The sequence below is a fragment of the Etheostoma spectabile genome, chromosome 20 (assembly GCF_008692095.1).
Source record: "Etheostoma spectabile isolate EspeVRDwgs_2016 chromosome 20, UIUC_Espe_1.0, whole genome shotgun sequence".
NCBI classification, from domain to species: Eukaryota; Metazoa; Chordata; class Actinopteri; order Perciformes; family Percidae; genus Etheostoma; species Etheostoma spectabile.
The window spans coordinates 17,979,073-17,990,609 of NC_045752.1; the positions used below are offsets into that span (position 1 = coordinate 17,979,073).

At 41.9% G+C, this 11,537-nt stretch overlaps 1 protein-coding gene across 2 annotated transcripts in view; it reads right to left on the minus strand.

Moving 5' to 3' along the window:
* Positions 1-11,537, minus strand: part of daam2 (dishevelled associated activator of morphogenesis 2) — a gene marked incomplete at its 5' end in the record, with an annotated part of 69,749 nt that overhangs the window by 41,496 nt on the left and 16,716 nt on the right. For both annotated transcript variants that reach the window (XM_032499978.1, XM_032499977.1), the window contains 2 exon segments: positions 391-485; positions 4,383-4,457. In XM_032499978.1, coding sequence (XP_032355869.1) covers positions 391-485; positions 4,383-4,457 — 170 coding nt within the window.

Genomic DNA, 11,537 nt, shown 5'->3' on the forward strand with positions numbered 1-11,537 from the left:
CTGCTGATGGGAGGAGGGAGGCAGTTTGTATTAGTGGGCTGTCCAATGTCCTTTTTTTGTGGTGATGAGTGAGGCCTAACAGCTGCTGATGACCATGTCAGGGGAAAAAAATGAGAAGGGTAAATCTTAAAATATTATTAATTGGGCGCATTTCACTTGGTAGCTATTTAAAAAAGAATGTTTTTAACTGTGATCCTCCCGTGAGAGACAGACTGTATGGAAATCAAATCTTTTCTGTAGCATGTAACATTATTAACTAGATTTAATATGTGTTGATATGTAATAGCAGGAATGCGTGACTTGAAGGAGAACCGGGCAACCCAGAGCTCTGCCCTGCCTGTAAGCAGAAGAAAAGACTCATGGTTTGGTTGGATGGAGGGATTGGCCTACCTCATTGGCTGAGTCCGAAGTGCTGTCTTCAGATCTTCTACCACCTTGTTCCTCATTTCCATTTCCTCCTCATCGAAGGCAAACAGGGTCTGCATCTGCAGAAATGGTGAGAAATTAAATGAAAATAGAACACACAGCAGATTGATATTGCTAAATTATGGCTTCAAGGCAGGTGCCATTGGTCAAGCTACCTAATGGCAAGAGTTCTGTATTTTTCACTTTCATTTGTTGTTTCTACTGGGTGAACACCAGAATGTCAATCTAGATTTAGCAGCCATTAAACAGAAACAGCACATGATTCCTCCTTTAATTAGTCCTAGCATCACAGATAATCAGAGCCTCATTAGTATCCCCCCCCCCCCTTTCCAATGTCATTCTTCTTATAAAGAACAGTTTGAAGCTATACAACATGCCAGAATAGGTCATGCAGGCAATTAGATCCAATCAAACTTACAACTAATCATAAACCACTTCGACCGGTAGTAGTGTTAATTAATTTCTGCATCACTTGAAGGCTCCACTCAGCAACATCAAAGAGCTGCTGTGCTCCCATTAGTCAGGGCCACAGGGCTTCTGTTTAGCCTCTCCAGGCTTTTTCTAAGGCAGCTCGCTGCCAAGTGTTAGGGTTCAAACAGTGTGCGTTTCAGCAGTGGAGTAAGCTAGTCACAGGGACTGAGCAAATGTTTTCTTAAATATGACCCTGTTTTCCTGTCCTTACAATTTTTTTAAAAGGCAAAGTTAGGTGCAAATTCTCCAAAGCCAGACAGGACGTTTTTGACCAATAGCACCTACATGGCTAACCGAAGCTGGACCCCATGTTTGACTACCTAACAACAACTCTGGTTCGTCCAGCATGTGAGTGTTTAATCTAGAAACCGTGCTGTCAAAACATCCATTGTGTCAACTTAGCCTCAATTCCAGATGGTTTACGGACCCCGTGCCAAGAAGTAAAAGGCTCTGGCTCCTGTTTCTCTAAACGAATATGTTCATCGTCGATGGGAAGTTGGACACAACAAGTGTTGGGGAGAGTGGATGATTTGGTCGTGCTGCGAGCCAGTTCACCGTGTCAATGAGTCTCGCCAAATGGCTCCTTCCTGCATCTGCTATTTGTAAGCTCATTCGAACTTGTGGCCAACATGCACATAAGGATACTATTATAGTCAGTTGGTGAACCAGCAGAAGGTACTTCCCTAAATCCTTATTATGGGAAGTTCCCCCAAGAGCCAGAACGATGCCTTCAAACTACTTGTCAGTGCATTAATTGAGTGAGTGATCAGTGCAGCTCACCAGAACATTAACTAGGACCATATGGGTCACTGATGCACCAAATAAAAACCAATTTGTTCAATATAAATGAAGGCAAACCACGCTATTTTTACTTAAATAGTCATGCACAGTCTGAGGCACAAAACCTAATTAAGCTAACAAAATATGCATTGACAACTAGCTACAGTATTACCCTACTGTTCCTATATGGCTAGAAACTAAACTGAAATTAAGTGGGAGGATGTGATCGGAAACAAGTGAATTTAACAGCTATATTTAAATATATGTTAATATTTAAATAGTTAATGCTGGAGTTCTAATAGTTTTGAAATATAATAACAGATAACATATTTAAAGAGCGGTAAGAGTGAACCAAAACAGCTCTGACACCTAAAAAATGAGCCCAAACGCACTATAAAACTCTGAGGGGGGGCTGCATTGTTATTGGTACCAATTTTGATGTACTGTAACAAATGTTTATCATTTTGAATTGTAAAAAAGTGAAATCAGTTTACAGTAACAACAATAAAAGTAACACATGAAAGCATTTTGTAATGTCGATTTGTTAGATTAGTCAATATTTAGTGGTTGAGAAGCTGCAAAAGTGAGTCGTTTGTGTTTCTTGATACATCATTGGCCTTCCTCTTCCCTCTGTGTTGGATCTACTTTCCTGCAGAGAGCCTTATCCAGGCAGGAGTTCTGAAGCTTAACACACTAGCGTGGACACAGCAAGCCCACTGAAACTCTTGTCGGAGTCACAAGGAGGTTTGAATTATCATTCTGCAGCCAACTAACAACCTCAGGGCTCTGACATGGTTTTATGAATGAACAAGTTGCCGGTTGTACAGTAATCTCTCAGGGCAGCAACACATACATGAGCTCATCCATAACTCAGCTACTGTGGAAGGGCTGCCCCTGGTGCGCTCGCACTGGGAGCCAAGACATGAAGTCATGGACGAGCAAAGCACCTCCAAACGTTAAAACATGCGCTTGTCAAGATTCTGTCTGGGGAACGGCGAAAGGAGGAGAAAATGGAAGATTAATAGTTTAAGTGAAAGAATGATTCAGGAAGGGAAGGAAATTTGTCGTCGGGTTAGGGTGAAGAAGGGAGACTGTGCTACAGTGCTGTTTGAACAAGGGACTGCTTGTCCGAAATGGGGATGGGAGACTACGGAAAAAATCTCTCTTTCTCAAGTTGTTTAATCTATTATAGTCATAAGTGTTTCATTATCTTTATGCAAGCAAAACCAATTCTGTGTAAATACACTTTGTTAAATCTTTCTATTATTGGAGCACGTTCTCCCCCAATATTATTGCAACTATTTATTAGTATAACACTTTCTAGAAAATGTCTGAAACAAGTGAATGCAAATATCTCATCACACTGGCACAATGTTACACGTTTTATGCAAATGGCGAGACTTTACTGTAGACACCTTAAAAATGACTTACAGACTCAGGTTGTTTTGCAGTAGATTTAGCGAAAAAGAAAAAGAAAAGCTGAGACATAACTCTGACAGTGTGTCTGACACCTAATAGCACAGAGGCACCGCTGCAACCCTGGTGGATTTTAAATTCTTGGCAACTCACAAATCAGCACTTTCTCTTGACTACACATAAAATACTGTGTGTGTGTGTGTGTGTGTGTGTGTGTGTGTGTGTGTTGTCTGTGCCTTTGAGAGAATGTCAGTAAAATTGTTTCTCCAGACTTCAACACTGAGCTCAGGTACCATTCAGAAGTAACTTATTCTCGTCCCCTGAGTGGAGCCAGTAAACAAAAACAGCTGTAGAAATAGGGTTGTTGCTATAGACGTGTTTGCCAGAAAAACAAGCAACATGGCAATAAACAGATATTAAATGCCATTACATTTTGGCTTTATGTTTATGTCTGTGTAAGTTATGGTTGAGCAGTTTATCTGATCCATGGCCTGGAAAGACTTGTAAATGTATTACGCGTTGGTCTGCTTCGCCAGATGAAAATAAATAAAATGAATAAAGAAATCAAGCTAGTGGAATGTTGAAATGTTCATTACTCACATGAGAGGCTGGAGATTGTCTCCACCAATGACTTGCTATTCTCTAAATGTCGTGCTTACGTGTCGTCCTTTAAAGAGTCTCTCTTAAAATGTCATGTTTTAAGCTCTCCAAACATTTGGGAGCCAACTTGTCCTCCACATTAGGTCTCGGGGTCAGCAGAGGTCACTGGCCCAAACTGGTCAGTGGCCTAATGTACAATCAAGTTATACAACTCCCATTATAGCAATAATGTTTAAAATGATACCGAGATTGTAGCAGAAGACAGTTCAGTGATGGTATCATGCTGTTTTTATTGGCAGCCATTGGCTGGAAAATAATGAATATTGTCATCCTGGCTTAGCTCCCTGCCTTTGACAGTCGTTCCCGCTGTCTGAACTGCTGAGTGTCTTAATGGCCTGTTTGTCATCACAGTGTCTGTGTGTGTTTGAATGCTTGGGTCACAGCGAAGGAATGTGGTCATGCGAATATAACAAGCAGTCAGCAGGGACACGATAAAAAGTGAGCCACGAGAGAGGTCTGAGAAAGAATGAGTGAATGTTTGAGTGAACGATGACCTCTTAGGAGTAGTAGTCAGATTGTCAGCAAAGTAAAGTATACTGTAATATTGATGTTAACGTTTAGAAGCAATATCTATTCATCTGCAACTGCATCAGAGACAAATAGACATTAAGATATTGTGTTTGACTTACAGCAGCCATGGAGTTGATGCGGTCAATGTAGTAGTCGGGCCAGCTGGTAGCCAGCTTGTTGGGGTCCTCTTGCTCCTGTGCATGGACAAAAACACAGATTAAGTCACTTTAAAATCACTTCAAAATGTTTTATAAACCCAATGGAACTTACACCAACACATTGATGCAAACATTAAGCACGTGTTTATATTCTTGATCCTCTAGTGGCTGAGGCCTTGGATGATAATGTCAGCCCTAGGGGCGATAATCACAGGGTACCTCACAATATGATACACAATAAATGGCTTACAATACCGATAATATCCTGATACAGCAATCCTATACTGGTAGATCAGGATATCAGTCTAACTATGAATCCGAAATCCCTGTGAAAAGGTTCAGGTTGTCTCCATTTAACCACTGCAGGTCTAAACTGTAGAAAAAAAAGCACACTTCTGCGGCACAAGTTTTTCAGTCTGTAGATTAAAATTACACAACTATGGAGGGACCTCTAGCTCACCCAGTAAGAGTTTGTGCCCCGTGTAGGCTGAGTCCTTTGCAGCGACCCCGGTTAGAGACCAGCAGCCGCAAGCGTGCATCTGAGTATCTCACTGCACACAATTGATAACACTACAACCAATCACAACACGGGGTGACCTATCCAGAGCCCCATATGCTTAGCTACCAGCGGAGCTAACTGGTAAATTAAACGGTCGTCATCTGTTTAGCTCGCCTCTGGCCCCGCCTACATCAGATAGACCGATGTGATTGGTGCAGCTCCAAGGGCATAGTTAATGAGCAACATTACTTGATTCCAGAGTAACTCTATGAGCAAATTTAAATGGTGTTCTCGCAAGAACTCTGGATTTCCAGGGTAACCCACAGCGCGAATCCTAATGCTTATGGTGACGCCCTGACATTTCCTGGAGCCCGTGGGGTAAAACGCCCAGCAACACTGCTTTCCTGTAAGCACTGCCAACAGGTCAAAAGTGCTCCTTGATTGAGACTCCTCCGTGACAAGATATCTAAAACTAAATGCCTAGATTAACATGCCATTTTCCATTAAAGTGCCCCCCATTCTATGCTCATTTTCAGGTTCAAAATTGTATTTTGAGGTTTTACCAGAATAGGTTTCCACGGTTTCATTTTCAAAAAACAAATTTTTGTCGTACAGTACATTGCTGCAGATCCTGTGTTCACCCTGTGTGTTTAGGTCTCCGTTTTAGCTACAGAGTGAGACATCTCACTTCTATATTATCTTTGTTGGGTGTCGCACACGCTCGGTAGCTAGGTAATCAGAACATCAGCTAGCTACTGTTTTTCCAACTTTGGTCACTACAAGGCAGGATTAGCTGGGAGACTTCTTCTAAATGAGGGCACACTTGTGGAATCCCTGCAGAACAGGACGTGGAAGTAGTTGTTTTGTAGATTATGGTAAACTAGTGTGTGTTGTAGCAGTGTTTTGACATTGAGAACGATGCCATGCTACAGTTAGCCACCTCGTGTCGGCTAATGACGTAGAAAGTCGTGCTGATTTTGAACAGCTCACCCTGAGACCGAAGGCGGAGGACATTCAGAAACCGTATCTCACTAAGAACAGCATGGATATTTTTTTTTTTCAAGTTTGTAAGCGTGTGGAAGCACCAGAGACACAAAATAACACCCCAAATCCCAGAAAACATAATCTTTTCATAATATGGGCAATTTAACATGTATGCTCTTCAGAAGAAATACCCTGTACCCTGATGTTTATGGTGACCCTTTTCAACTAGAGGCACTGTCAGGCAAAGCTTTCCACCTGTGTACTGGAAATATCAAAATCTATTGAGGCAGACAGTTGGAAAAGAAACACTTATGCTCTACAGATAACCACAATGATAAACAGAATAACCCTTTTTCAATTCGTAAACTTCTCCGCTCATGGTAAACACCTTGACAATCTTTATTGTTTTCCCCCCCACATGTGGTGTGTGCTGAGAGTAGTTACATCATCACTATGTTAATGGGACGGTTTCTTGACAGTCTTGTTTCAACACAGCATCCATTACTGTCACACTAGTTCACTCTCCTAGTTTCCTTCTTACACTTTCTACCTTAGCTGCACACTTCAACGTCCACATCAAGACTAAATGGATCAGGGAGTCCGGTCCACAATAACTTGGTCACAACATCTCAGAGAATTCCCTTGTCTTAAGTGTTTTATTATATGGAGAAAGAGAAAAAAAGAGAGACATAAGAACTGCCTTGAGGAACAAAGTGCACTCCACAACAGTTTTCAAATAGCTCTGTCTGAGATCAATTTGTACTGGCCAATCCGAGGAAGCGTGATGCCACAAGCAACCAAAGCACAGGGGAATACTGAGACCATGTTCCTTGTCCACATCTGGTCTTGTTTAGCCCGGGCTTAGAGCACTGGTGCAGTATTGTTGTTCTTGTTACTGTGTGCACGTCAGCCAGAGTTGAAAACTTGGAAAATTGACATGGAAAATTCACGGAAAATTGACTTTTTATAAATATTTTCAAATAATGCCTCCTTTTTCTAGAAATGTGGTGTAAAGGCCGGCCCATGACTGACATCTGGGTTCCAAATACTTTACATTCTTCATGGTGTGTCATTTATTGACTGCCACTGCCACATCTCAGACACTCCTGACGGTAGAGAGGTTCAGATCCCACAAGCGGCTAAAACCTACATTAAGCTGTAGAACAGATAGTTTGAGTTAAGTGGGATCCATCAACTGAAATTACTCTATGAAAGACCATAACACAAGAAACAATACATCACATGGCAGTACATCTGCTTAGCATAATAATCAGCAGTATAAAAGGCTTTATAATACTGCACCACCAACCCTTATTTTTTGGAAGAATGCCAATTAAACTATGTGGCAGCCATCCGGGTTACACTAATCTCTCTGATAGCTTACATAATGCTCTCTACTCTGTTTACTACAAGGGCATTCATGCTGCAGCAAAAGCTCATCAATTCTCACTGTGGTCCTTTTTGATATGAGAAAATCAATCTTTCATGCCACCCAATCCCTTCATTTTTAAAACGTCGCTTCAATATTTGCATACTGGTACAACGTAGCTGAACGCAAATCACATTTCCTGTTAATTAAACCAGACAAACTCCATTCTGGGATAGGCCTGAGTTGATTGTCCCCAGGCATAAAATGCTCTTATTATGACCAATGAACTTCTAGTCTAGACATAAACAGCAAATTCAATAATCTGTGAATCATGTAAACCCAAGCAGCTCCCCAACAGCTTTTCGGGTTGCAGTATAAAGTTGGTAAATGTGGATTTCAGTCCTCGTTACGACCGCCGTTTCTAATCTACAGCACTCTGTGCCAGCATTTGAGCTCAAGCTAAAGAGCTAAAACAAAAACAATAGAATTCACTGTACTACTCCGCTTGTGTTTTCAAGCTGGCAGTTGTTTCCAGTATACTGCTGACACGCTCGGGACGCAATGCCAGACAGATCCTGACGCTGAGATTAACAACTTAACTGCCTCTCTCTGGCCCTCCAGCCCAATTACAGCCTCTGACACGCCCTCAAAAACATGTCGAGTCAAATGCAACATTTACTCTGGCAGTTTCACGAGGCCGAGTAAAGTACTGTAATTTTCATCTTGTTTTGGGACAAATGAAACATGATTTCAACTTGAGTTTCGTTTTTGGGTTCCTCGTCATATCAGTCCATACACTTGCTGAATAATTGCCCTATTAACGGGATTTCTAAAACGGGTGAAGTGATGATAAGTGTTTTTGTGTGCTTCTTTCTTGATCAAACCATTTTGGGAAATATAAATCACAGTTGATGACTGGTATTACACTCTTGAGATAAGAATCCAGACTCCAAAGAGTGGAGCCTGTTACAAATGAAAAGTGCACAGAATGAACTTTTGATATGAATGAAGAGAGACTTTGTGTGAACATTTGGATGAAAGCACTCAACATATATTTTATATGTATGAATTTACACGAGTGCTCTTCTGCAAATGGTCCTCTTTCCACATTGCAGTCGCGTGCTCCGCTGCGACAGTTTAAGGTCAACCCCATCATTCTATTACAGCAATTACACACTTACACTACGCTGTACATTCCTCATGTCTGGTGACATTACATAAATATGATTTACAATCCAGGTTGCAGCAAGCAAAAGAGGCCAGGAATCCCCAGCAGTGTATCAGGTATATTTCTGTTAGGTCTTTCTCCTGTTACAACCATCTGTTGAGGTATATATTGTTTCTCTGAAGAGCCAAAAACTTGACTTTAGCCAGAGTTCAAGAATATTCCCCTGTGTGTTTGGCAGACTAACAGAGGCACCTGTTGAAAGAATAGATGACATAACATATTTCAGCTCCCCTGCTGTCATGCAACAAGCGGCCTTAAAGACTTCAAACCTCCTGAAAAGGGTTGACGGATAATGATGATTCAACTCCCAGATTGTCAGAAACCTATGCACACATACATTTCAAGTCGAGGTTTGAGGAACACCAGGAGGTAGGAGAAGTCAAAATACTCAACTAGCCACAGTTGAACCAGAGGAAATAAAATTCTATTTCTACAGTTTAACCTTTGCCACTGTCAACATGTGCGTGGTAACGGATGCTCCTGCAAGCATGCACACCTGTTCTGCACAACAAAGATCTGGCAACGACGGCACAATTTAACTTTCATGTTTCCCGGTCTTTGCATTTGGCAGCCTTGGCCCAGTCGGTCCATAGAGTGTAGTCCAACTATTCTGGGTCTCAGACGGGCCGGAATCCATACATCCGCTGTCAGTGACATGCTAACATGTTTCCACAAAGCCTCCAGTTTCTCTGGCAATTGGAGTGCTTGTCAAGCGCCTCACACTCTGTTCCCATGTTATTAGAGAGCCGGGAGGGACTCTGGCTGTAATGTGGGGGTTCTCATGGGCCGTCAGCACCACTGACCACCACTTCATAAATTAAGGTAGGGAGTGCGTTTAAAAGACTGCATTTAAATTGAGTAACAAAAGCCTAGTTAGCTGGTATTGTATATAGCAAGAAATAAAAATAAAAAAACTGTCTGAAAAAGAAGTTGATGATTTGGTGTAGTTTGTAGATTTGGTGCCTAGGTCAATTGCAGATTAAAACAAAGACTTCTCTAGGCTTCTTCTTATTCCAAATTCTTTCAAGCAAACACCTGCTATAAATGACCAAATACTCAAGCACAGACACTCGGAATTATAGATGAAACTTTAATGATTTCCTTGGTCACGTCAAGTGAGCACTAGCTCGATCATGAAGCGAACACGCGTCTATTTCACTGCATTAAGTGGACAATCCACTAACTACAATAGCACTGTGTCACAGCAAAACCCTGGGACGCATCCGTTGTCATTTAAGTATATGAAAAAAAAAAAAAATATATATATATATATATATTGGGGGGGGCGATTGTCCAACATTCCAAAGAGCCAATCTCTCTGCAGGGAATATTTATCTATGGAAGCTGGGATATAAAGTCTCACCTAGCGAGGCAGGAAATGGACAGGATATTGAATTCTGGAATATTATGTAACGCTTGCCACCTCTTACAAACTTTACACACGGTTTAGCACAAGCTCAAGCTGAAATATTTGCCTGGGGTCACATTAATTTGGGTGATGGGGATAAAGCGCATGTGGCAAATAACTGAAGACATAAGGTGCTGCCACGTTAGGAGAGCATAATGTGCTGGTGCATATGGTATGATCAGCTAGCGCATGCTAAACTATTGCATTCCACTCACAGCATCCCAGAGGAGGATAATACGTGGGTGGATGATCTTGGTCTGCCAAAAATCTTTTATTTAGGGTAATGTACAACGGTAGATAATGAATCAATGCTATTTTTGTGTGTGTCAGTGTTTTGACACCGATAAAGGGCCATATTGTGTGATGATGGACTAAGAACAGATGGCGTGTGTCAGTGCAGCAGTACTTATGTGTCAGGAGACCGTGGTTGGCTCCCAGCACTGACAGATTACCAGGATCTATTAGATTGTTTACCTGAGGGCTGCTGGACGCGAATCTAACTAAAACACCACACCACCAACACACACAAACCCACACAACACACACACCACACACCACGCACAGGAATGCAATACACTTATACAGAGATTTATTCATGTCATTTCTGTTTCACTTTGCACTAAACATGTATACAAGCCATCCCTTCATTCTCACGCTTACCAAGAACGAATTCCATTCCACTCTTTCTCACACCACACACACACACACACACACACACACACACACACACCACACACACACACACACACCACACACACACACACACACACACACCCACACACACACACACACACACACACACACACACACACACACACACACACACACACACACAACACACACACACACACCACACACACACACACACACACACCACAACACACACACAACCACACACACACACACACACACACAAACACACAACCACACACGCACGCACAAAGACACCCAACACCCCTGGCTGTGGCCGACTGGGTGGCTGAGATCAGAGTTGTAGATACGGTTAGCTTTAGTAAAGCCTGAAGGCCTGGACAAGATGTTTGAGTTAGTCATGGTACACAGAGACCATATTTACACTAATTCCTTTACATCCTTGCTGACTGGTATTAGCTAGAAACTGTAAGAGGACCAGCATACGATAAATGAACTAAAACGGATATTATTTGAATTTTGATGTTGGGGATGTTGGCGTTTTTGTTCATTTCATTACTTCCGTCATATGTGCATTTAGCTTGAAAATCAATGTTAAAAGGTCCCATGGCATGAACATTTCACTTAATGAGTTTTTTAACATTAATATGAGTTTGCCCAGCCTGCCTATGGTCCCTCAGTGCCTAGAAATTGAATATTGCCCTTTATGATGTCATAAGGAGCAAGTTTACCTCCTCTTTCTTTGCATTGCCCACCGAGAGAATTTGATCCACCCAGGAGAGAGAGACATCATGGCTTTCAAACGAGCAAAGTGGCAGTTGGTAAAGGCCACACACCCAGCCTCCACCTTGCACCCCCCTTCTCCTCCTCAAAAGCTACAGACTCAGAAATGGCACATACTAGGGAAAGCTGACTGATTGACTGGCTCTAGTGGCTGTAATTCTCCACCAAGGCTGAATTTTGGGAAAGAGACTTCA